At 40.6% G+C, this 27,773-nt stretch overlaps 1 protein-coding gene across 1 annotated transcript in view; it reads left to right on the top strand.

Annotated features, from left to right (window-relative positions):
- The first annotated feature begins 19,905 nt into the window (after nt 1-19,905).
- The window catches only part of PARPBP (PARP1 binding protein), a 159,805-nt gene continuing 151,937 nt past the window's right edge, over nt 19,906-27,773 (top strand). The window contains exon 1 of the mRNA XM_053716978.1: nt 19,906-19,965. Coding sequence (XP_053572953.1) covers nt 19,934-19,965 — 32 coding nt within the window. The 5' untranslated portion in view covers nt 19,906-19,933. The remainder of the gene's footprint in view (nt 19,966-27,773) is intronic.

Below are 27,773 nucleotides of genomic sequence, written 5' to 3'. Positions count from 1 at the left end.
TCTTCTTTTGCGCTCTCGCTCCCCCCTCTTCTTTTGCGCTCTCGCTCCCCCATCTTTTGCGCTCTCGCTCCCCCATCTTTTGCGCTCTCGCTCCCCCATCTTTTGCGCTCTCGCTCCCCCATCTTTTGCGCTCTCGCTCCCCCATCTTTTGCGCTCTCGCTCCCCCATCTTTCGCGCTCTCGCTCCCCCCTCTTTTGCGCTCTCGCTCCCCCCTCTCATCTTTCGCGCTCTCGCTCCCCCCTCTCTTCTTTCGCGCTCTCGCTCCCCCTCTCTTCTTTTGCGCTCTCGCTCCCCCTCTTCTTTTGTTCTCGCTCCCCCTCTTCTTTTGTTCTCGCTCCCCCTCTTCTTTTGTTCTCGCTCCCCCTCTTCTTTTGTTCTCGCTCCCCCTCTTCTTTTGTTCTCGCTCCCCCTCTTCTTTTGTTCTCGCTCCCCCTCTTCTTTTGTTCTCGCTCCCCCTCTTCTTTTGTTCTCGCTCCCCCTCTTCTTTTGTTCTCGCTCCCCCTCTTCTTTTGTTCTCGCTCCCCCTCTTCTTTTGTTCTCGCTCCCCCTCTTCTTTTGTTCTCGCTCCCCCTCTTCTTTTGCTCTCTCTCTCCCCTCTCATTATCTCTCTCCCCCTCTATTTTGCTCTCTCTATCCCCCTCTCTTTTTCTTCCTCTTTCCCCTCTATTTTGCTCTCTCCCCCCTCTCTTCTGCTCTATTTTGTCTCTCCCCTCTCTCTCGCGCCGACTGAGCCCGACCACCGCCACACCCGACCATGCACGGCCACGCTCCCGACGACGCCCACTTTCACCAACCGCTGCAAACAGCATGTCAGGTAAGGCCAGGTGTGGTGATTGTGCTAGTGCTGTCTCTACTGTGCATGACAGCTTCGGACAAACACACTTGGCCTTTTATATTATAGGATTACAAGGTGTTTACCGCCCCTTTACATTCAGACTAGCCTCACCTGTTACTACAGACAAAATATTATAAATTACAAGGTATTTACTGCCTTTTTTTAAAAAAAGTTTAAATTTACTTCTTTTACCAAATTTGCTTCGTTCCCATTAAATTCTTTGTTGAAGAGATACCTAGGGTAGGTGTCTGGAACACTGTATGACAGGAAATAGTGCTGCCCTGTTGCAAATGGATAACATGCTTGCAAAACTGCTGCCATATAGTGCTCCAGACACGTGCCCACTCCTGAGCTTACAGACCTGCTTTTATTTAACAAGAGATACAGAGAGAATGAAGGAAATCTGATAATATAAGTAAATTAGAAAGTAGTTTAAATATGCATTCTCTATTTGAATTATGAAAAAAATGTTGGGTTTCATGTCCCTTTGATATATCATGAAAATCTGGCCTGTTAGGGATACTTGTAAATATGTAAATACAGCTTGAGAGAAAACGAGGAGGCATATATATGTATGCTCCAATCACTGTACGTTTCCTCTTATGGATAAGAATGGAGTTGTTCCAGAAGTGCAGTTTTTACTACTCTTCATGGCTGATGTATGTAAGAGTAGCAGGGTAAGGGGTGTGCATTAGGGTGGAAAGAGATTCTGTGTGTAAACATAATCCCCTAGGTGTCTAGTGACAGTGGCACCAATATATTAGCAGCAGCACCCCCATTTATATAGACAGGGGTATAAAAGGGTGATGCTGCCCATCAGTGAGCAGAGTTGCGCTTGAGCGTGGATAGGTCTGAAGAATGCTCAGTAAATATATCTGGCACAGATTCACACAGAATACAAAATGTATACTTATTGTGTAGATGGTCTGTAAATAAAGTGACATTTTGGGAAATAAATGCTGTTCTATTTTTGTTATTTAGAGGTCTGCATAATGTTTAGTTAAAGGGAATATAGAAGTCAAACACTTGTAATGTGCACTCAATAGTTATTTTCTAAATGTATCCTGTAATATAACTCTGAGATGCCCCAAAGAGACTGGATTGAATTCTGTCTAATCCACGAGCACAGACCTATATCATTTTCCACACTGATTGACCAATTTAAGATATTGTTTTGTCTCTAAATGGAAACAGCAAAATATATATGAGACAAATCTTAAGAGGCCTTTGAAGCTGTTAACCCCAAACAGAAAACAACATTTCAGTATTAAATGGGTTTTTACGCTATTTATTTTGTATACATATCTGCTGTGATTTCTGTTGTAATTAAATGTCCCTTTAAAAATGAACTCAGCTTATGTGATTACTAAAAGTGAAAAACTAAAACACAAAGTAGCAGCGATACCACAAGAAAAGGAAATAAAAAACAATATATGGTTGTTAAAGCTGCAAGTCTTTTAAGAAAGACAAGTAAGGAAAACCTTAGGGACAGTCTACTCCAGAATTTTTATTAGATATTAGATTATCCCTTTATTACCCATTCCCCAGTTGTGAATAACCAACAATGTTATATTAATATACTTTTTACCTCTGTAATTACCTTGTATCTAAGCCTCTGTAGACTGCCCCCTTATTTCAGTTCTTTTGAAGGACTTGAATTATAGCCAATGCTGACTCATAAATAACTCCATGGGATTGAGCACAATGTTATCTATATGGACACGTGAACGAGCGCTGTCTACAAGTAAAAAATGTGAATATGCCCTGAGATAAGAGGCGGCCATGAATGTTTCATTTGGACTAGACTGTCTCTTTAAATAGGAGTAAATAGCAATAGATACAATAGATAGCACTACATAAACACAGAAATCCCCGGGTTTATATAATTAATTGAAATGTAAACGCTTTTCAATAAAATGATTAGATGTAGTACGTACTAGGTAATGGGATGTAGTGCATTACTACAGGTCTCACATGCACTTAGTAAAAATATATCTTATGTACCCTAAGTGTACAGAAAACATGTTATAGATGATAGTGTACTGATGAAAACACAGAAATCCTACCTGCATGTATGGTCGTCACTGACACTTGCAATGTCACTGCCTTCATATGAAGAAAACACTAAGCCATTGATATAGCCTGTATGACCTTCTATAACCTATAAGGAAAAAAAAAAGGATACTATAGCACAATAAAACAAATGCAGTTTTATTCCCTTATAGTACCTGTAATTAAATATTCCAAGATAATAATATTCCAGTTATAATTTATTTTAAAAACTTTTTATTGATGTTTAAAGACCAGAGTTACAAACAATTTGAAATATTGGAAGGTATCCTCCCAAGTACAAATATCATCACAATGTTTCACTCTGGACAGATAATATTAAAAGGGATACTAAGCCCTTTTTTCATGATTCAGATAGAGCATACAATTTTAAACAATTTTCGAATTTACACCTATTATCAATTTTTCTTTGTTCTCTTGCTATCTTTATTTAAAAAGCAGAAATGTAAAGCTTAGGTGTTGGCCCATTTTTGGTTCAGGACCTGGGTTATACTTGCTTATTGGTTGGCTGAATGTAGTCACCAATAAGCAAGCGCTATACAGGGTGCTAAACCTAAAATGGGCCGGCTCCTAAGCTTTACATTTTTGCTTTTTAAATAAAGATAGCAAGAGAACAAAGACAAATTGATAATAGGAGTAAATTAGAAAGTTGCCTAAAATTGCATGCTTTATCTGAATTATTAAAGAAAAAAACAAAATTTATGCTTACCTGATAAATTCCTTTCTCCTGTAGTGTAGTCAGTCCACGGGTCATCCATTACTTATGGGATTATAACTCCTCCCTAACAGGAAGTGCAAGAGGATCACCCAAGCAGAGCTGCTATATAGCTCCTCCCCTCTACGTCATACCCAGTCATTCGACCGAAACCAAACGAGAAAGGAGAAACTATAGGGTGCAGTGGTGACTGGAGTTTAATTTAAAATTTAGACCTGCCATAAAAAACAGGGCGGGCCGTGGACTGACTACACTACAGGAGAAAGGAATTTATCAGGTAAGCATAAATTTAGTTTTCTCCTGTTAAGTGTAGTCAGTCCACGGGTCATCCATTACTTATGGGATACCAATACCAAAGCTAAAAGTACACGGATGACGGGAGGGACAGGCAGGATCTTTACACGGAAGGAACCACTGCCTGAAGAACCTTTCTCCCAAAAACAGCCTCCGAAGAAGCAAAAGGAGGCTGCTGTCCAGCAGTCTCATAGGCTAAACGTATTATGCTACGAAGCCAGAAAGAGAGAGAGATAGCCGAAGCTTTTTGACCTCTCCTCTGTCCAGAATAAACGACAAACAGGGAAGAAGTTTGGCGAAAATCTTTAGTTGCCTGTAGTTAAAATTTCAGGGCACGGACTACGTCCAGATTGTGCAGAAGTCGTTCCTTCTTTGAAGAAGGGTTAGGGCACAATGATGGAACAACAATCTCTTGATTGATATTCCTGTTAGTGACTACCTTAGGTAAGAACCCAGGTTTAGTACGCAGAACTACCTTGTCTGAATGAAAAATCAGGTAAGGAGAATCACAATGTAAGGCCGATAACTCAGAGACTCTTCGAGCCGAGGAAATAGCCATTAAAAACAGAACTTTCCAAGATAACAACTTGATATCAATGGAATGAAGGGGTTCAAACGGAACACCCTGTAAAACGTTAAGAACTAAGTTTAAGCTCCACGGCGGAGCAACAGTCTTAAACACAGGCTTAATCCTGGCCAAAGCCTGACAAAAAGCCTGAACGTCTGGAACTTCTGACAGACGTTTGTGTAAAAGGATGGACAGAGCTGAGATCTGTCCCTTTAAAGAACTAGCAGATAAACCCTTTTCTAAACCTTCTTGTAGAAAAGACAATATCCTAGGAATCCGAACCTTACTCCATGAGTAACTCTTGGATTCGCACCAATGTAAGTATTTACGCCATATTTTATGGTAAATCTTTCTGGTAACAGGTTTCCTAGCCTGTATTAAGGTATCAATTACTGACTCCGAAAATCCACGCTTTGATAAAATCAAGCGTTCAATCTCCATGCAGTCAGCTTCAGAGAAATTAGATTTTGATGTTTGAAAGGACCCTGAATCAGAAGGTCCTGTCTCAGAGGCAGAGACCAAGGTGGACAGGATGACATGTCCACTAGATCTGCATACCATGTCCTGCGTGGCCACGCAGGCGCTATTAGAATCACCGATGCTCTCTCCTGTTTGATCCTGGCAATCAATCGAGGAAGCATCGGGAAGGGTGGAAACACATAAGCCATGTTGAAGGCCCAAGGTGCTGTCAGAGCATCTATCAGAACCGCTCCCGGGTCCCTGGACCTGGACCCGTAACAAGGAAGCTTGGCGTTCTGGCGAGACGCCATGAGATCCAGATCTGGTTTGCCCCAACGCCGAAGTATTTGGGCAAAGACCTCCGGATGAAGTTCCCACTCCCCCGGATGAAAAGTCTGGCGACTTAGAAAATCCGCCTCCCAGTTCTCCACGCCTGGGATGTGGATCGCTGATAGGTGGCAAGAGTGAGACTCTGCCCAGTGAATTATCTTTGAGACTTCCATCATCGCTAGGGAACTCCTTGTCCCTCCCTGATGGTTGATGTAAGCCACAGTCGTGATGTTGTCCGACTGAAACCTGATGAACCTCAGAGTTGCTAACTGAGGCCAAGCTAGAAGGGCATTGAAAACTGCTCTTAATTCCAGAATGTTTATGGGAAGGAGACTCTCCTCCTGAGTCCATGATCCCTGAGTCTTCAGGGAATTCCAGACAGCGCCCCAACCTAGCAGGCTGGCGTCTGTTGTTACAATCGTCCAATCTGGCCTGCTGAAGGGCATCCCCTTGGACAGATGTGGCCGAGAGAGCCACCATAGAAGAGAATTTCTGGTCTCTTGATCCAGATTCAGCATAGGGGACAAATCTGAGTAATCCCCATTCCACTGACCTAGCATGCACAATTGCAGTGGTCTGAGATGCAGGCGTGCAAAGGGTACTATGTCCATTGCCGCTACCATTAAGCCGATTACCTCCATGCATTGAGCCACTGACGGGTGTGGAATGGAATGAAGGACACGGCAAGCATTTAGGAGTTTTGTTAACCTGTCCTCTGTCAGGTAAATCTTCATTTCTACAGAATCTATAAGAGTCCCTAAAAAGGGAACTCTTGTGAGTGGCAAAAGAGAACTCTTTTCTACGTTCACCTTCCACCCATGTGACCTTAGAAATGCCAGTACTAACTCTGTATGAGACTTGGCAGTTTGGAAACTTGACGCTTGTATCAGAATGTCGTCTAGGTACGGAGCTACCGATATTCCTCGCGGTCTTAGTACCACCAGAAGAGAACCCAGAACCTTTGTGAAGATTCTTGGAGCAGTAGCTAACCCGAAGGGAAGAGCTACAAACTGGTAATGCCTGTCCAGGAAGGCAAACCTTAGATACCGGTAATGATCTTTGTGAATCGGTATGTGAAGGTAGGCATCCTTTAAATCCACTGTGGTCATGTACTGACCCTTTTGGATCATGGGTAATATTGTCCGAATAGTTTCCATTTTGAACGATGGAACTCTTAGGAATTTGTTTAGGATCTTTAAATCCAAGATTGGTCTGAAGGTTCCCTCTTTCTTGGGAACCACGAACAGATTTGAGTAAAACCCTTGTCCGTGTTCCGACCGCGGAACCGGATGGATCACTCCCATTAGTAAAAGATCTTGTACACAGCGTAGAAACGCCTCTTTCTTTATCTGGTTTGTTGACAACCTTGAAAGATGAAATCTCCCTTTTGGGGGAGAAGCTTTGAAGTCCAGAAGATATCCCTGAGATATGATCTCTAACGCCCAGGGATCCTGGACATCTCTTGCCCAAGCCTGGGCGAAGAGAGAAAGTCTGCCCCCCACTAGATCCGCTTTCGGATAGGGGGCCCTCACTTCATGCTGTCTTAGGGGCAGCAGCAGGTTTTCTGGCCTGCTTGCCCTTGTTCCAGGTCTGGTTAGGCTTCCAGCCCTGTCTGTAGCGAGCAACGGTTCCTTCCTGTTTTGGAGCGGAGGAAGTTGATGCTGCTCCTGCCTTGAAGTTACGAAAGGCACGAAAATTAGACTGTCTAGCCCTTGGTTTGGCTCTGTCTTGAGGCAGGGCATGGCCCTTACCTCCAGTAATGTCAGCAATAATCTCTTTCAAACCGGGCCCGAATAGTGTCTGCCCCTTGAAAGGTATGTTAAGCAATTTAGATTTAGAAGTCACATCAGCTGACCATGATTTAAGCCACAGCGCTCTGCGCGCCTGAATGGCGAATCCGGAGTTCTTAGCCGTAAGTTTAGTTAAATGTACTACGGCATCCGAAATAAATGAATTAGCTAGCTTAAGGACTCTAAGCTTGTCAGTAATCTCATCCAGCGTAGCTGAACTAATGGTCTCTTCCAGAGACTCAAACCAGAATGCCGCCGCAGCTGTGACAGGCGCAATGCATGCAAGGGGTTGCAATATAAAACCTTGTTGAACAAACATTTTCTTAAGGTAACCCTCTAACTTTTTATCCATTGGATCTGAAAAGGCACAGCTATCCTCCACCGGGATAGTGGTACGCTTAGCTAAAGTAGAAACTGTTCCCTCCACCTTAGGGACCGTCTGCCATAAGTCCCGTGTGGTGGCGTCTATTGGAAACATTTTTCTAAATATAGGAGGGGGTGAGAAAGGCACACCGGGTCTATCCCACTCCTTTTTAACAATTTCTGTAAGTCTTTTAGGTATAGGAAAAACGTCAGTACACGTTGGTACCGCAAAATATTTATCCAACCTACATATTTTCTCTGGGATTGCAACCGTGTTACAATCATTCAGAGCCGCTAACACCTCCCCTAGTAACACGCGGAGGTTCTCAAGCTTAAATTTAAAATTTGAAATGTCTGAATCCAGTTTATTTGGATCAGATCCGTCACCCACAGAATGAAGCTCTCCGTCTTCATGTTCTGCAAATTGTGACGCAGTATCAGACATGGCCCTAGTATTATCAGCGCACTCTGTTCTCACCCCAGAGTGGTCTCGTTTACCCCTAAGTTCTGGCAATTTAGATAAAACTTCAGTCATAACATTAGCCATGTCTTGCAAAGTGATTTGTAATGGCCGCCCTGATGTACTTGGCGTTACAATATCACGCACCTCCTGAGCGGGAGATGCAGGTACTGACACGTGAGGCAAGTTAGTCGGCATAACTTCCCCCTCGTTGTCTGGTGAATTTTTCTTAACATGTACAGATTGGCTTTTATTTAAAGTAGCATCAATGCAATTAGTACATAAATTTCTATTGGGCTCCACATTGGCCTTTGAACATATTGCACAAAGAGATTCCTCTGTGTCAGACATGTTTAAACAAACTAGCAATTAGACTAGCAAGCTTGGAAAATACTTTTCAAATGAATTTACAAGCAATATAAAAAACGTCACTGTGCCTTTAAGAAGCACACAAAAACTGTCACAGTTGAGATAACAATGAACCGGATTAGTTATATCAATCAATTTTTCACATGAAATGCATTAATTTAGCAAAGGATTGCACCCATTAGCAAATGGATTATTAACCCCTTAAAAAAAAAACGGATAACAATAAAAATATATACGTTTTTATCACAGTCACAGTCAAAGCACAGTCTCACAGGTCTGCTGTGAGTGATTACCTCCCTCAAACTAGTTTTGGAGACCCCTGAGCTCTGTAGAGACGTCCTGGATCATGCAGGGAGAATAAGGAAGACTTGTGACTGAATTTCTAATGCGTAGTAAAAGCGCCAAAATAAGCCCCTCCCACTCATAATACAACAGTGGGGAAGCTCAGTAAACTGATTTTATTCAAAACAAACGACAGCCAAGTGGAAAATAATGCCCATAAAATTTTTCACCAAGTACCTCAGAGAGAAAAACGATTAACCTGCCAGTAAACGTTTTAAATATAAATATATGAAATGATATTAAAAGCCTGTTGCTAGTCGCTATCACTGCAGAAAGGCTATAAGTTATATGTATACAGTATTTTCTTAGTGAAGTGCCATTCCCCAGAAATACTTTAGTGCCAACATACATACATATCAGCCTGATACCAGTTGCTACTACTGCATTTAAGGCTGTACTTACATTATATTGGTATTAGCAGTATTTTCTCAGTCAATTCCATTCCTTAGAAAATAATATACTGCAACATACCTCTTTGCAGGTGAACCCTGCCCGCTGTCCCCTGTTCTGAAGTTACCTCGCTCCTCAGAATGGCCGAGAACAGCAAATGGATCTTAGTTACGTCCGCTAAGATCATACACAAACTCAGGTAGATTCTTCTTCTAATACTGCCTGAGAAGAAACAACACACTCCGGTGCCGTTTAAAACAACAAACTTTTGATTGAAGAAAGAAAAACTAAGTTTAATAACCACAGTCCTCTCACACATCCTATCTATTAGTTAGGTGCAAGAGAATGACTGGGTATGACGTAGAGGGGAGGAGCTATATAGCAGCTCTGCTTGGGTGATCCTCTTGCACTTCCTGTTAGGGAGGAGTTATAATCCCATAAGTAATGGATGACCCGTGGACTGACTACACTTAACAGGAGAAAATTTGGGTTTAGTGTCCCTTTAAACAAGTAACAGTGTTAGCTAGGCGTATACTAATGTAAAAAACCCCCTCATATTTAAGCTGTAAATGGTATCTGGAAAACACAGACTGTGAATAAGAGTGCTCAAACTCTGCCACATGATAGAGATTACTGTCCCTTTAAGAGTGGCAGAAGTCAAGTCAAATATAAACTTTTATGATTCAGATAGTGTGTAATTTTAAACAACTTTCCAATTTGCTTCTGTTATCATATTTGCTTTGTTTTCTTGGTATCTTTTATTGAAGAGTAAAACTAGGTAGGCTCATAAGAGCTCAGAAGTGTGCACATATCCTTAGTACTCTATGGCAGCAGTGTTTTGCAACATTGTAGTACAAAGCTACAAATAATGTTGAAAAATGCTGCTGCCATAGAGTAATAAAGACACGTGCACACTCCTGAGCTCTTATGAGCCTACCTAGTTTTACTGTTCAATAAAAGATACAAAGAGAACAAAGCTAATTTGATAACCAAAGTAATTTGGAAAGTTGTTTGAAATTGTATGCTCTATCCGAATCATAAGAGTTTAATTTTGACTTTACTGTCCATTTAATAAACTACATCAAAAAGGTGTGTTGCAGAGACCACTATTGGGTCGAATAATGTAAATACTTGGGTCAGCACTATAAACGACCGGAACATGACAAATGTAACTAAAAAAAGTAAAAGCGTAACATCAAGCAAATTAAAAGCAAAAAAGGAAGAATTATATCAAGAGGACATTTGGTGTAAGCATTAGAATTTTGACAGCACAAGAAAAATTATTTTAGTGTGCGCAGTACAGTATTTAGAAAAACGTTTGTACCTACAATGTAGCAGAGTTCTAGACATTCATTTAGTCCTCAACACATAAAATTTAGTAATATAGTCACTGATATGAAGAGGTTAGTAAAACAAAACAAAGTTAGAGGCACTATCTTTGTATGAGTACTATGCAGTTATGATTAATAACTTAAAGGGGCATTAAACACTTTGAGATAATATAAAATGATAAATCGTACATAAAAAATCTCAGCAATATACTTTATTTTCATTATTTATTTTGTCCCCTTTCGTTTAATTCCATTCTGAAAAGTTGAGCTTTTCAGTTCATAAAATGAAAGCGCAGATCACTGTTATATTCCACACAGCCATTGGCTGCACACTCTAGTGACATATTTATAACTGTCATTAATTGGCCACAGCAGAGAAGGTAACCTAAGTTACAACATGGCAGCTCCCATTGTTTTATAGACTCTAAAACTTTACGCTTATTTTCTCAAAATTTAAAGGGACATAATACTCATATGTTAAATCACTTGAAACTGATGCAGTATAACTGTAAAAAGCCGACAGGAAAATATCACCAGAGCATCTTTATGTAAAAAAAGGAAGATATTTTACCTCACAATCTCCTCAGTTCAGCAGAGTAAGCTGCAGGTAAAAAAATAAATAAAAATAAAGAAATGAAGAAATGAACTGCAGCCAATCAGCATCAGCAGTGTTGAGGTAATGATCTCTTTTACTGTGATCTCATGAGATTTTACTTAACTCTCATGAGATTTCATTGTAAACTTCCTTACACTGAATAGGGAAATAACATGAGAGTGCACAAGGCTCAACCCTTCGGCTGTCCTGGGACAGACACACTGATATGCTGCTTAGAAGTCCTATACAATGGGATGTGACTACTGAGAATCTTTTGAGGTAAAATAAGAAAATGTATGCTTCCCTTATTCTTTTTAGACACGATGAGTCCACGGATTTCATCCTTGTGGGATTACACCTCCTGGTCAGCAGGAGGAGGCAAAGAGCACCACAGCAGAGCTGTTATATAGCTCCTCCCTTCCCTCCCACTCCAGTCATTCAACCGAAGTTAGGAATAGAAAGGAAAAGCCAAGGTGCAGAGGTGTCTGAAGTTTTCAAAAATTAATAACCTGTCTCATAGCACAGGGCGGGCCGTGGACTCATTGTGTCTAAAAAGAAAAAAAATTATCAGGTAAGCATAAATTTTCTTTTCTTTTTAAAGACACGATGAGTCCACGGGTTTCATCCTTACTTGTGGGATACAATACCAAAGCTAGAGTACATGGATGATAAGGGAGGGACAAGACAGGGAACTTAAAGGGAAGGCACCACTGCTTGAAGAACCTTTCTCCCAAAAACAGCCTCAGCCGAGGCAAAATTATCAAATTTGTAAAATTTAGAAAAAGTGTGAAGAGAGGACCAAGTTGCAGCCTTGCAAATCTGCTCTACAGAAGCTTCATTTTTAAATGCCTATGAGGAAGCAACAGTCCTGGTGGAATGAGCCGTAACTCTTTCAGGAGGCTGCTGTCCAGCAGTCTCATATGCAAAACGGATGATACTCTTCAGCCAAAAAGAAAGAGAGGTAGCCGTAGCTTTCTGACCCTTACGTTTTCCAGAAAAAATGACAAACAGAGAAGACGATTGACGAAAGTCTTTACTCGCTTGTAAGTAAAATTTTAAAGCATGGACTACGTCCAAATTGTGCAGAAGACGCTCCTTCTGAGAAGAAGGATTAGGACACAAGGAAGGAACAACAATCTCCTGATGTTCTTGTCTGAAACAACCTTAGGAAGAAAACCAAGTTAAGTACGTACCACCACCTTATCCGAATGAAAAATAAGGTAAGGCGAATTATATTGTAATGCCGAAAGCTCAGACACTCTTCGAGCAGAAGAAATGGCAACAAGAAATAAAACTTTCCAAGATAATAATTTAATATCTATGGAATGCATAGGCTCAAACGGAACCCCTTGAAGAACTTTAAGAACTAAATTCAAACTCCACGGAGGAGCAATTGGTTTAAACACAGGCCTGATTCTAATCAAAGCCTGACAAAAGGATTGAACATCTGGAACAGCTGCCATACGCTTGTGTAACAAAATAGATAAAGCAGAGATCTGACCCTTTAGGGAACTAGCTGATAAACCCTTCTCCAATCCTTCTTGGAGAAAAGACAAAATCCTGGGAATCCTAATTGTACTCCATGAGTAGCCCTTGGATTCACACCAATAAAGATATTTACGCCATATCTTATGGTAAATATTCTTAGTTACAGGCTTACGTGCCTGAATTAAGGTATCTATAACCGAATCAGAGAAACCTCGCTTGGATAGGATTAAGTGTTCAATCTCCAAGCAGTCAGCTTCAGAGAAACTAGATTCGGGTAAAGGAAGGTCCCTGAAAGAGAAGATCCTTCCTCAACGGAAGTGTCCAAGGTGGCAGAGATGACATGTCCACCAGATCGGCATACCAAAGCCTGCGAGGCCACGCAGGAGCGATGAGGATCACTGATGCCTTCTCCTGTTTGATCCGAGCAATAACCCAGGGAAGTAGAGCAAATGGGGGGGAATAGATATGCTAGGTTGAAGGACCAAGGAACTGCCAAGGCATCTATCAGTTCGGCCTGGGTATCCCTGGACCCGCATATCGGGAGCTTGGCATTCTGACGAGATGCCATGAAATCCAATTCCGGCCAACCCCATCTGAGAATCAGATTGGAAAATATTTCCGGATGGAGTTCCCACTCTCCCGGATGAAAGGTTTGTCTGCTCAGAAAGTCCGCCACCCAGTTTTCCACACCTGGGATGTGGATCGCTGACAGATGACAAGAATGGGCCTCCGTCCACTGGATTATCTTGGCTACTTCGGTCATCGCTAAGGAACTCCTCGTCCCTCCCTGATGATTGATGTAAGCCACTGTCGTTATGTTGTCCGACTGGAATCTGATGAATTGAGCCAAAGCCAACTGAGGTCAAGCCCGAAGAGCATTGAAGATCGCCCTCAGCTCTAGGATGTTGATGGGAAGGAGAGACTCTACCCGAGTCCATACACCCTGAGCCTTTAAAGAACCCCAGACTGCTCCCCATCCTAAAAGGCTGGCGTCCGTTGTCACAATCACCCATGAAGGTCTGCGAAAGCACGTCCCCTGGGACAGATGATCCAGAGACAACCACCATTGAAGAGAGTCCCTCGTCTCCCGTTCTAGGGTTATTCGAGGAGACAAATCTGTATAATCTCCATTGCACTGCCTGAGCATGCTTAACTGCAGAGGCCTGAGGTGAAATCGAGCAAACGGTATGATGTCCATTGCTGCTACCATCAATCCGATTACCTCCATGCACTGAGCCACTGACGGACGAGGAGTGGACTGAAAGGCTCGACATGAATTCAGAATCTTTGATTTTCTGACCTCTGTCAGAAAAATTCTCATGGATATATAGTCGATCAGAGTTCCCAAGAAGGGCACCCTTGTCTGTGGAATTAACAAACTCTTTCCAGATTTACCTTCCACCCGTGAGTTCTCAGGAAGGATAGCACAATGTCAGTATGGGACCTTGTTTGCTGATAAGATGACGCCTGGATTAGAATATCGTCCAGATAAGGCGCAATGCCCCGCGGTCTTAGAACCGCCAGCAGAGACCCCAGGACCTTTGTGAAAATTCTGGGTGCCGTGGCCAGACCGAAAGGAAGAGCCACAAACTGAAAATGTTTGTCCAGAAAGGCAAACCTCAGGAACTTGTGATGATCTCTGTGGATAGGAACATGAAGATATGCATCCTTTAAATCCACTGTCGTCATAAATTGACCCTCCTGGATCAACGGAAGAATGGTACGAATAGTTTCCATCTTGAAAGATGGAACTCTGAGAAACTTGTTTATACTCTTGAGATCTGATAGGTCTGATAGTTCCCTCCTTTTTGGGGACTACAAACAGATTTGAATAAAAACCCTGTCCCTGTATTGGAACGGGACAGGGACAGGGGGGGGGGGGGAAGAATTTCTGAACTCCAGTTTGTATCCCTGAGACACTATTTCTATAGCCCAGGGATACTGAACATCTCATACCCAAGCTTGAATGAGGAAGGAAAGTCTGCCACCTACCAGACCCGGTCCCGGATCGGGGGCAAACCCTTCATGCTGACTTGGAATCAGCGGCGGGTTTCTTGGATTGTTTACCTTTGTTCCAGGAGTGGTTGGGTTTCCAAGTTGACTTTGCTTGCTACTAATAAGGCTCTGCGGGCTAGAATAGAAAAACCTGAACTTTTAGCTGCCAATTTAGTAAATTTGCAGGGAAGCGTCTGTTATGAAAGAGTTTGCTAATTTCAGAGCTTTAATCCGATCCTGGATTTATTCTAAGGAAGGCTCAGTCTTAAGAGCTTCCGCAAGAGTATCAAACCAATAAGCTGCCGCACTGGTTACTGTAAATATGCATACGGCAGGTTGTAACAGCAAACCCTGGTGAACATAGATCTTTTTCAGTAGACCCTCCAACTTCTTGTCCATGGGGTCCTTGAAAGCACAACTATCCTCAATAGGCCAAGGTGGAAATAGCCCTTTCCACCTTAGGAACCGTTTGGCAAGTTTCCTTGACAGCGTCCGCAATTGGGAACATTTTCTTGATAATAGGAGAAGGAGAGAAGGGAATACCAGGTCTCTCCCATTACTTAGAAATAATCTCCGAAGTTCGCTTGGGAACTGGAAAAACCTCAGAGTAAGAAGGAACCTCTAAATATCTGTCTAACTTACTCAATTTGTCAGGAACGACCACTCCCGTGGAATCACAGTCATCCAAAGTCACTAAAACCTCCCTGAGTAACAGGCGGAGGTGTTCTAGTTTAAACCTGAAAGAAACAACTTCTGAATCAGTCAAAGGTAAGGAACTCCCTGAGTCTGAAATTTCACCTTCCGATATAACCTCCATACCCTCTCTCTCTCTGATCCCTGGGAGGGTACGTCCGAGGTTGCCACCAGACCATCAGAAACTTTATGGACCACATAGTTGTCCTTCCTTTCACGTTTTCCTTGAAGTATACGAAAGGCAGATAACGCCTCAGAAAGAGTAGAAGACATAACTGCAGCTATGTCCCTTAATGTAACTGCAGCAGAAACTTGAGACGAAGTACAGGGCACTGCTTGGGCGGGCGTTAAGGGCTGGGACGTTTGGAGAGAAAGCTGTGGCATACTCTGACTCTCATTGTTAGACTCCTGAGAGGCATCCGCCACTGACAATTTTGTATCATGAAAAAATGTTTCTTTATAACTTAAAGCCCTCTCAATACATGAGGGACAAAAAGGAACAGGAGGTTCCACATTGGCATCCAAACACATTGCACAAGTAACATTTTCTAAGTCCATACTATAAAACAGGCCAGAAAATGAAATAAAAATTTTGAGATTTGCTTCTAAATTTATACTGGCCCTTTAAATTTACAATTCAGAACTCTTACTATATGAGGAGAAAGAGTGATGTAAAAGGAAGTACTAATATTATAAATAATATAGTGTCTTTAAATAGTAAATGAGTTACTTTACGGTGCAAAACTGTGCCTTTAAGGATTAAATGTAGCCGTTTTTTACTGTGCTGAGCAGAAAAAGTGTTTTATATCTGGGTAGTTTGTTTAAAAATAAAAACTTTGCCCCACATTCAGACACCTCTCCGCCTCAACAGCTAACCTGAGGCGCCTACCTGCCGACCAGTCTTCCAGACCTCCTTCAGTAATGTATCGGGTCAGGCTTCAGGGCGCTAGCAGCCGCTTGCTTTCTTAACCAAGCGGTTTTAGCGCAATGCCCGAAGAGCTGTAAAACTATGCAGTAGAGATGTCCTGTGCAAAATCGGAACAGGTGTCTAAACAAAATGTGCAGCGTCTAGAACAGTCTCAGCGCGCGAATAGAGGCCCCGCCCATCGTGGGCGTCAATCTTTACATAGTCCGTACCGGGAAATTTTAGAAATAAAAAATGACCGATAATGCCCTGTTAGCCCTAGCCCAGTTCCTGTACCTATGCTGTCACCATAGGAAAACCCCTTCCATACATGAAGAGCCTCTATTCCCAGGAAATAAAAGTAATAAACTTACAAGTGCAGAGTCCACTCTGAGTTTAAATTAAACGTGCCCCAGAATCACAAGAAACTGCACTTACCTTAACGCTGTCTGACAGCAAGACAGCACCAACAGGTTAAGGAGGTCCTCTCCCTCCCATAGCCCTGTGGAAACAGATAGGACCTAAGTTGGAGATCACTTAGGTCATCATGAGAAGGGCAGCATAACAATATGGGAACGCGCAGTGAGAATTATGTCCCACCAGTTCCCATTGCTCTAAAGCCACCAAATGCTCTACTATAGAGACTTATATGGACTACGGCTACACCCTAGACAAAACAGCACACTCTGGCACCGTTTCAAAAATAAAAAACTCTTGATTGAAGAATCAAAAACTAACCTCACTTTGCCATCTTCTATCACTAACGCAGGCAAAGAGAATGACTGGAGTGGGAGGGAAGGGAGGAGCTATATAACAGCTCTGCTGTGGTGCTCTTTGCCTCCTCCTGCTGACCAGGAGGCGTAATCCCACAAGTAAGGATGAAATCCGTGGACTCATTGTGTCTTTAAAAATAAATCTTTCTTTTTTACATAGAGATGTTCAGGTGATATTTACTAGTCAGCTTTTTACAGCTATGCTGCATCACTTTCAAGTGTTTAAACATTTGGGTATTATGGCCCTTTAAAGGGACAGTCTAGTATAAATTAAACTTTCATTATTCAGATAGAACTTTTAATTTTATTTAACTTTCCAATTTACTTTTATCATCAAATTTGCTTTTTTCTCTTGGTATTCTTAGTTTAAACTAAACATAGGTAGGCTCATATGCTAATGTCTAAGCCTTTGATGGCTGCCTCTTATCACATGCTTTTTAAATCTCTTTTCAACACAAAGAGACAGAAAATACACATGGGCCATATACATAACACTGTGTTCAGGCACAGGGGTTTATTTAAGATTTAGCACAAAACAATGCTATACAGCAGTGGACCTTAGTTACAACCTGCTAAGATCATCAAAAACCTCAGGCAAATTCTTCTTTTAATTTCTGCCTGAAGTAAAAAAACAGTACAACGCCAGCACCGTTTAAAAATAACAAACTTTTGATTGAAGATAAACTACACTAATTCACCACATCTCTCTAGCTACTTCCCTTGTCGAGAGCTGCAAGAGAATGACTGGGAGTGGCAGTTAGGGGAGGAGCTATATAGACAGCTCTGCTGTGGGTGATCCTCTTGCAGCTTCCTGTTGGGAAGGAGAATATCCCACAAGTAATGGATGAATCCGTGGACTGGATACACCTTACAAGAGAAAGTATATTAATATAACTGTGTTGGTTATGCAAAACTGGGGAATGGGTAATAAAGGGATTATCTATCTTTTAAAACAATAACAATTCTATGGTAGACTGTCCCTTTAAACAGCAAATGAAAGTTTAAAAAATACATCTACATGTTATTTTCAGACTTTTTTTCTCTGAATGCATTATTCTATCTAGCATTTATTTAGTCAGTGTTTAATGTCCCTTTAAGGGTTCAGGAAAAGTATATAAAGCCAAATTATATAGAAAATAATTGAACTTAAGTCAAGCTTTAACCATCACCAATTTAAATAATATTGATTAAAAGAGAAATAGGCTTAAAAGGCGGCATAGCTATCCTACACATGAACGATAAATTATGGCTTTTACCTATACACTCAGTAAAGTGCAAGGTTATATATTGGGGTTGATTTATCAAAGGCTTCGCAAGCCTTTTCCACCCACTATGGCTGCAGGTTCTCACAAGAGAGCCTGCACAACGTATTTAACAAGCAGCTGTCATCAGACCGCTGCTTTCCTAACCTCTTTGCCAACTCTAAGGTGGCGAAATTCAATCTCCCCAGTCTTGTCCGACCAGGGAGATTGACAGCTCCTGCCCGCGTGTGATTGGCTGTGCGCGGGAAGGGGACGGGATGGCACGCAAGCACAAAATAGCCTTAACTTGATAAATTGCCCTCTAATTGTTGACACTGTGACAGACAAGTCATAGAGAGCACACTTAATAAACTATGCCCTACTTTAAGTATATCAATACATCAGACTCATAATTCTCATTAATAACATATCTTACAATAAGAATCTCACAGTAAGACAAGTATTAACACTTCAAAAACTGCATACATAAGAAGCAAATCTATGCAAAATACAAATTGTACAAGAATAAACCACCATGTAGTATATTGACTCATAAATGTATGATAGCGTCAATACAAGCCAAAGCATGCATAACAGCTAAAGTACCCAACTGCCAAGAATAACCTAACGTTCACGCTAAACCACGTTTAGGGCATGAAAGAGGCACAGTTAAAGTGAAAGTCAATCCTAGCGTTTCTGAAACGCTAGGATTAACTATTGAAGCAAATAAAGGGGACTTTCATTCATGAAGTATAAGATACTTCATGTAGAAAGCTCCTTTATTTGTTTCAATCGATCACCGTTCTTAGCTGCTAAAGCAGCCCACGGCAAAAACATATTTTGCTAAGAGGTGACGTTTTCACCTCTAAGCCAATGGCCGTGCAGTAAATCCGGCTCCCAAGGGCGTTCAAAAAAGCTAGGATTGACTTTCACTTTAAAGTTACAGTTAACGGAACATGAAACCGAAAAATTGCTTTATTCTCTTGGTATCCTTTATTAAAGGAGCAGCAATGCACTACTGTAAGCTAGCTGAACACATTTGTTCGCCAATGACAAGAGGCATATACATGCAGCCACAAGTCAGCAGCGATCTCCCAGCCCTAAACCTACCTAGGTATATACTTTTTAACAAAGGATACCAAGAGAACAAATCAAATTCGATAACAGAAGTAAATGTGAAAGTTATTTAAAATTGTATGCTCTATCTGAATCATGAAAGACAAAAAATTGAGGTGTCATTTCCCTTAACCCCTTGAGTGCTAATGACGGCTCTGAGCTGTCACAAATTGTCTCAGTCAGGTGCCAATGACTCAGAGCCGTCACTAGCACTCTCCCACTTTGAGGGAGATCTGGGGGCTCCCATCTGCTCCTACCCCGGCGATCTGGCCTGCATAGTGACAGGCATCGCGGGGGCTTCATGTTATGCACGGTGACGTCACACGCAATGACGTGATGACGCCACCGCGCAACTTTATTTAACATGAACAATGTTAAATATAGGAGCAGGGGGCATGCTGCTTAGAAGCCTGTAATCTCAGGCATCTAAGCAGCTACAGACCCCCAAGACCCACCGTTGGAAAGGTAATCGCATAACCTTTCCAACAGTGTAAGTCTTGGAGATCTGAAGAAAAAAAAATATTATTTAAAAAAAATCCCCTTAAAAAACCTTAGCACTCAGGTGGGAAAGTACTTAGCACTCAAAGGGTTAAAGGCATACTAAACCCAAATGTTTTCTTTCATGATTCTGATAGAGCATGCAATTTTAAACAACTATCTAATTTACACCTATTATCTATTTTTTTTTCTTTATTCTCTTGGTATCTTTATTTGAAAAAGGAGGAATATAAGCTTAGGAGCCAGCCCATTTTTGGTTCAGCACCCTGGATAGCGTTTGCCGATTGGTGGCTGCCGTTTGTCTATGAAGTTCTATGTTCTCATCTGACACCTCTCCTCCAAACCGGTATGTTTCAGATCTTGGATCACAGGATATCTGTGAAGGTTGAACTCAAACTGTCTTCTTTCAAGCTAATTTGTCTTATTATGCATGTTCCTTAATACTACTGACTTACCTTGTACTCATTTTTGTCATGAAAATCAGAAGTGAAGATTCTAATTTTTTTATCACCAGCTGCAGTACAGAATCTATATTATAACAAAAAAAGAAAACAAGATTATCTACAGTTTAGTAGCACACAATACAAATAAGCAGGATTAGTCAGTCATACCTTAGCTGAGGGGGCAAAGCATCACATCTTGTTTCTGGACTCCAAGCTATTGCATCAACTCGAACTCCATGGTGAAAAGTTTTTAGTGTTTTAAATTCAATTCCTTCTATGGAAGCATCTTCTTCCTATGTTTAAATTATGTATACAATTAAAATCTTACTCTTACATGCCCCAAAATAAAGAAGATATCTCTGTATAAGTTTAACTTGCCTTCTATTTTCATGCTTAAAGGGACACAGTACCCAAATTTTTTCTTTTGTAATTCAGAAAGAACATGCAATTTTAAGCAACTTTCTAATTTACTCCTATTATCAAATTTTCTCCGTTCTCTTGCTATCATTATTTGAAAAAGAAGGCATCTAAGCTTTTTTTTGGTTTCAGTACTCGGGACAGCACTTTTTTATTGGTGGATGAATTTATCCACCAATCAGCAAGGACAACCCAGGTTGTTCATCAAAAATGGGCCGGCATCTAAGCTTACATTCTTGCATTTCAAATAAAGATACCAAGAGAATGAAGAAAAATTGATAATAGGAGTAAATTAGAAAGTTGCTTAAAATTTCATGCTCAATCTGAATCACGAAAGAAATTTTTTGGGTACAGTGTCCCTTTAAAGGGACATTCCAGACAAAATTGGAATCCACATGGATGCATTTCAGTTTTGAAAAGAAGCCTTTTTGTAATATATACGTATTAGCAAAAATGCTTCTAATAAAAGCTATAGCCGTTTCAAAGGTGCATTTAGGTATGCATAGTGCACCAGCATTTTACACAAAACACTTGCTCAGGGAGAATAAGGTGCTTGTACCATCTGGTAATGACTCAATTTGTTAATTGCCGACATGATACAAGCCTCACTGGTGCTCTGAGCAGCTGTAGTATTTTTGAGAATATCTAGCTATGCTTCACATGCACGTGCAGAGAGAAATGTTAACACTAAAACAGTGATAACTTTTACTAGAAGCATTGTTGGCAATACATGTATATCGCAAATATGTTTCTATTCAAAGATGTAATTCATTTAAGTGCGTTTAAATTTTGACCGGAATGTCCCTTTAAGGGAGCACTGTAATGGAAAAAGTGCATGCTCTATTTCGTTAGCTCACATATCTTTTTGCACTGTTCAGTGAAACTCTAAAACCAATTTTTTTTCTTTAATGATTCAGATAGAGCATGAAATTTTAAGTAACTTTCTAATTTACTCCTATTATCAATTTGTCTTCATTCTCTTGCTTTCTTTATTTAAAAAGCAGGAATGTAAAGCTTAGGAGCCAGACCATTTTTGGCTCAGAACCAGGGTTATGCTTGCTTATTGGTGGCTAAATGTAGCCACCAATAAGCAAACACTATCCAGGGTGCTGAACCTAAAATGGGCTGGCTCCTAAGCTTTATATTCCTGTTCTTTCAGTTTGATCCACCTGTTTCTGTGCCCTATGTTAATAGGGCACAGATACAGGTGGATCAAACTGAAAGAACTACACTACTAGATGATTTGAAATCAGTTATACTACATCAAGAACAAGTTCAACATAAGGTTACTTTTGTTACAGATCATAATGACCAATACAAACAGATATGTAGTATTGTCAAACACTTTCGTTTACTCACAGCAGACGACAATTTGGTGGATAGTGTTGATACCGGCCTGTGGCGCTCCTTTAGACGTAGTAAAATCATTGGTAATTACTTAAAGGGTCACTGTACCCAAATTTTTTCTTTTATGATTCAGATAGAGCATGACATTTTAAGCAACTTTCTAATTTACTCCTATTATCACATTTTCTTCATTCTCTTGGTATCTTTATTTGAAATGCAAGAATGTAAGTTTAGATGCCGGCCCATTTTTGGTGAACAACTTGGGTTGTCCTTGCTGATTGGTGGATAAATTCATCCACCAATAAAAAAGTGCTGTCCAGAGTTCTGAACCCCGAAAAAAGCTTAGATGCCTTTTTCAAATAAAGATAGCAAGAAAACGAAGAAAATTTGATAATAGGAGTAAATTAGAAAGTTGCTTAAAATTGCATGCTCTATCTGAATCACAAAAGATAAAAATTGGGTTCAGTGTCCCTTTAACACCTTCAGAACTCCCATCTATTGTTAAGGAAGATACTGGCTCATGGCTGATACATAGGGGGTGTACAGGTGTGGCAGGACCAGGTGCAGACCATGTGAATTTTGCATTTTTTCCTGATACTTTTCGTTCAGAAGTCACTGGAGAAGAATTTCAAATCACCTCCTGCCTCAAATGTACATCCTCCTATGTCATCTACCAGATTATCTGTACCGAATGTCATCTACAGTACATTGGACTCGCTACCAATGATATGAATACAAGGATACGTAACCATCTTTCTACCATAAAAATAGGAGAGGCTACTTCTCCCTTGGTTAAACATTTTAAAAATGTCCATCTCAAAAAGAATGAAACGTTCAGGTGGCAAGTCATAGAACAGGTCAACCCCCCCCCCCCCCCCCCCCCCAAGAGGTGGTGATAGAAATAAAGCACTGGGAATTGGAAAGAGAGAAATGTTCTGGGTGTTTAAATGACAGACCAGAGTTCCCAGGGGACTTAACTCTGAGTATGATCTCATTAATTATTGGAAATAGGTATTATGTGTTTTCTATACTTGTTACCTGGTTTTGTATCAACTCATATGCTTAATAACAATTTGTTAGGATTTATCCTTTTGTAGGTATATATAACCCATATTGTATGCATGTGTGTATATATATATATATATATATATATATATATATATATATATATATATATATATATATATATATATATATATATATATATATATACACACACACACACACACACACACACACACACATATACATATGCACACATACACGTTTTACCTTATATTTTTCATATTGGTTAAGCAATATACAGGTATCCAACACATCACCTATATATATTTTGATGTGGACTATAAAGTCTGATGTGATATATGCACATGTGATTAACTAACCTTTTAGGAATGGTAGAATGGTTCACAAAACTTTGTCTATTATATATTCTACTATTCCTAAAGCCTGTTCACACGGGCCATTTTTTGCAGTACAGCAGTCCCACCCCTTGCTCTGCCCCTCTCTTTTGCTCTCTCTCTCCATCCCTCTCTTTTGCTCTCCCCCCTCTCTATTGCTCTCTCCCCCCCCCTCTATTGCTCTCTCTCCCCCTCACTTCTGCTCTTTCCTATCTCTTTTTGTCTCCCCCCCTCTCTCTCTATTTCTCTCCCCTCTCTCTCACGCCGACCGTGCCCAGCCACGTCCACTTTCACCACAAACAGCATGTCAGGTAAGGCCAGGTGTGGCGATTGTCCTAGTGCTGTCTCTACTGCGCATGACCGCTTCGGACAAACACACTTGACCTTTTATATTATAGGATGTATGTTAGCATTCTTTGCAGTACAGTTTTAGCTAAGTGAATACTGTTTTTGCTTTGTGAGCTTCTTACACATGGAAACATTTACATAGCTCTTATTCCATCTATGTGATGTAATATCAACAGGCCCTCTTTGTTAAAGGGAAACGAAACCCACATTTTTTCTTTCATGATTTAGAAAGAGCATTCAATTTTAAACAACTTTCTAATGTACTTCTATTATCCAATTTGTTTTATTCTCTTGATATTCTTTGCTGAAAATCATATCTAAATAGGCCCAGTAGCTGCTGATTGGTTGCTGCACTTAGAAGCCTCGTGTGATTGGCTCAGCCATGTGCATTGCTTTTTATTCAACTAAGGATATCTAAAAAATTAAGCAAAATAAATAATAGAAGTAAATTGTAATGTTGTTTACATTTGTATTGTTTACAGCTGTTTTGGTGCTGTTCGCGGAACTTTAGCCTTGAACTGGTTACGCCATTACATATGGACGCTCAACTGCTATTTAAGGAAGTGTGGGACTTTTTGTATAGTACATTGAACACACTATACATTACTTTATAGCTTGTGCATCAACCCTCTGTTTTCTGATAGATAGATATATATATATATATATATAACACAAAGAAAACCCTGCACTCACCAGCAAGCTCCCAGTAAAGATTTAAAAGCAAAAATGGAAAGGTTAGTTACAGCATCTGGCCAAATGGGACAAGCTCAGGTACCACGTCAAGGTCCTTTCCAATACCAGAGTCCCTAACACAGTCACACAATGCAAGCTCTCAAATCCAAACAAACTGGGAACAAGGGAGGGGTGCACAGGCATATGTAATCACCCAGAAATATACAAAAAACGGAAGGGGACTGCACTCCAAGACCGGACCGGGTACACATCCCATGACCCAGCAACATGCCCAGCCCTGGGTGCTCAGTGGCACTCACAAAAAGCTGTGCTGTTACATCGTCACAGGCAGTTAACCCCAGACAGGAGTGGGTGCAAGAACCATAAGGAGATTACAAAACAAATTAATACAACACATAAAGAAAACCCTGCACTCACCAGCAAGCTCACAGTAAAGATTTAAAAGAAAAAATGGAAAGGTTAGTTACCGCATCTTGCCAAATGGGACAAGCTCAGGTACCACGTCAAAGTCCTTTCCAATACCCGAGTCCATCTCTCTTTCTCTATCCCCCTCTCTCTCTCTATCTATATATATCTTTTGTAAGTGCAGGTGAAGTGATCATTCTGGAACTGATTAAAAAGTTAAATTTATCCAAGCAGTGTATAATGGAAGTCTACACTGGACAATGCATGCTTGTATTTATATTAATAATTTACCTAATAAACAAGGAGGGGGACCAGATTAAAGTACAGGTATACCCCGCTTTACGTCGATTCGCTAATACGTCGCCGCCGCAAACCCGGAAGAAGTTTCTCAGCGCGGCACAGCGCAGGACTTAGACATCGCAAGTAAGGAGAAAAATTGCATGCGGGTTTACAGAGTACGTTGGCAAGACTTTAGGGTTGCTAAAACTGTGCAGTACAGTATTGTACTGTACCAGATAATTTGGTAAGTCCATAATTATACCGGTCTTCATAAGCATTACAGTATTTTTTGTCCATTAAAGGTACAGTACTGTACAGGATTATTTGTTAAGTCCATACAGTAATTGTACCGTACACACAAGTCTAGTTCTTCATAAGCAGTATTTTTTGGCCAATAAAGGTACAGTACAGTACAAGTACCAGTATATGCAGTGTTACTGTATGTACTGTACTGTATACAGTATTATTGTCATAATACCTTTGTGCTTACCTTGAATACTACAGGTAAGCATTTCATATGCCTCCATCTCATATACAGTACCATACCATAAAACATAACCTACTTTAGTACAGTACAGTATTGTTTGGCATTGTTTGCACACCTATATATGTTATTTCAAACATGTTTTTAAGCTTTTAAACACACTGGCAAGTGAAAGGCAAGTGAAAAATGCCTTGACTCACTTTAAGTCGGTTTTCACTTTACAGCGGGGCTCCGGTCCCTAACCCGCTGTATGAGCGGGGTATACCTGTATTTTATGGCCCCAGGGCCAGTACTTTGTGACCACTGCCTTAAGGTAATACTAAACAGACAAACAAAATATCAACTGCTCTGTAAATTTTTCACATAACTTGAGATTATAATGCTATCAATTTCAAAGTTAACCCCTTAATGTCCTGGGCCTCTCTGCTACGATCTCGCTAAAAGTAGCTAGATCACGCTATTTCTGCATGCTCCATGAGTGTGGCAGTGCAGAAATAGACGGGCAGTTACCAATGCAGAGAGAGCCACAGATAGGACGGCAGTGGTGCCGATCATTGGTGGTGTGACAGGGTTAGAAGGGAGGCGGGTGGGTGGCCCATCGCTGGAAGGGGGCAGGAGCGGGTGGGATCGCTACGGTGTGGAAAAAAATAATTAATTAGAGTGGCAGTGATGGGAAAGAAGGGAGCTCCTATGGTAGAAAGGGGTGGGAAATCGATCTGGGAGGGGGAGGGTAATGACGGGGGTGGGGGGCAGCTGCCAGTACCTAAGATGGCGGCCAATAGGTACAGGGTTAGAGAGCTTTTTGGGGGGATCCTACACTGCAGAAAATATATATATGTATTTAAAAAAAAAAAGCCTTTTATTTTCATACTGGCAGCCTTTCTGCCAGAACTTAAGATGGGTGTGACCATTGGGGGGTGGGGGAGGGAACAGAGCTGTTTGAGAGGGATCAGAGAGGGGTCAGGGGGTGGGTTAATCTATACACTAAAGCTTACAAGCTACCTAATTATCCCCTTCACTGCTGGGCATAATAGAAGTGTGGTGAGCAGCTGTAATTAGCGCCCTTCTAATTAGCAAAAACCAATGCCAAAGCCATATATGTCTGCTTTTTCTGAACAAAGGGGATCCAAGAGAAGCATTTACAACCATTTGTGACATGATTGCACAAGCTGTTTGTAAATAATTTTAGTGAGAAACCTAAAGTTTGTGAAAAAGTTAATTTTTTTTTATTTGATCGCATTTGGCGGTGAAATGGTGGCATGAAATATACCAAAATGAGCCTAGATCAATACTTTGGGTTGTCAACTAAAAAAAATATATAGTTTTGATAGGTAAATATAAAAAAGGCTCTATTTCCGTATAAATGTAGTGATGGCAAAAATATTAAAAATGCTCTGGTCTTTTGGGGAAGTTTTAGTCTGAAATGCCAGTCCTTAAAGGGGCAGTCTAGTCCAAAATAAACTTTTATGATTCAGATAGATCATGTAATTTTAAACAATTTTCCACTTTACTTTTATCACCAAGTTTGCTTTGTTCTCTTGGTATTCTTAGTTGAAAGCTAAACCTAGGAGGTTCATATTCTAATTTCTAAGCCCTTGAAGGCTGCCTCTTCTCTCTGGGCATTTTGACAGTTTTTCACCACTAGAGGGTGTTAGTTCATGTGTGTCACATAGATAACACTATGCCCACGCACATGTAGTTCCTAGGAGCCAGCACTGATTGGCTAAAATGCATGTCTGTCAAAAGAACTCAAATAAGGGGGCAGTTTGCAGAAGCTTAGATACAAGATAATCACAGAAGTAAAAAGTGTATTTATATAACTGTGTTGGTTATGCAAAACTAGGGAACGGGTAATAAAGGAATTATCTATCTTTTAAAATAAAAATTATGGTGTAGACAGTCCCTTTAAGAGGTTAAACAAAGGACATTATTTAAAAGAAAAGCAATAGTCTTAAAGAAATATTGTTACGACCACAGAGCTTGAATCCCAAATTGTATGAATATTTCTTCAAAACTGAGCTCTTGAAAAACTAAAATTAAGTTACAGATCACACATACCTGAAACCTGCAAGAAGCAATGACAACATAACTATTGCCACCGTAAGCAATTAATGATCCAGCGTCCCCAGATTCAAAAGGGTTGAACTCCACAACATGCACATAATCTTCACAGTCAACAGTATAAGCAGCGTTCCTAGCAGAGTTTTTATTCATTGTTTACTACAATTTGTAGTAATAACTACACAAGAAAAAAAAAATATATATATTAAAGGAAAAAAATATTTAAATAACAGTAATTCTAACTTATGCTAAGCAAATTAGTCCTGTCATTTTTGCT

This window comes from Bombina bombina, chromosome 6 (genome assembly GCF_027579735.1).
Source record: "Bombina bombina isolate aBomBom1 chromosome 6, aBomBom1.pri, whole genome shotgun sequence".
In the NCBI taxonomy this organism is placed as follows: Eukaryota; Metazoa; Chordata; class Amphibia; order Anura; family Bombinatoridae; genus Bombina; species Bombina bombina.
Note: the sequence above shows the minus strand (reverse complement) of the source record. Positions and strands in the feature narration are given on the sequence as shown.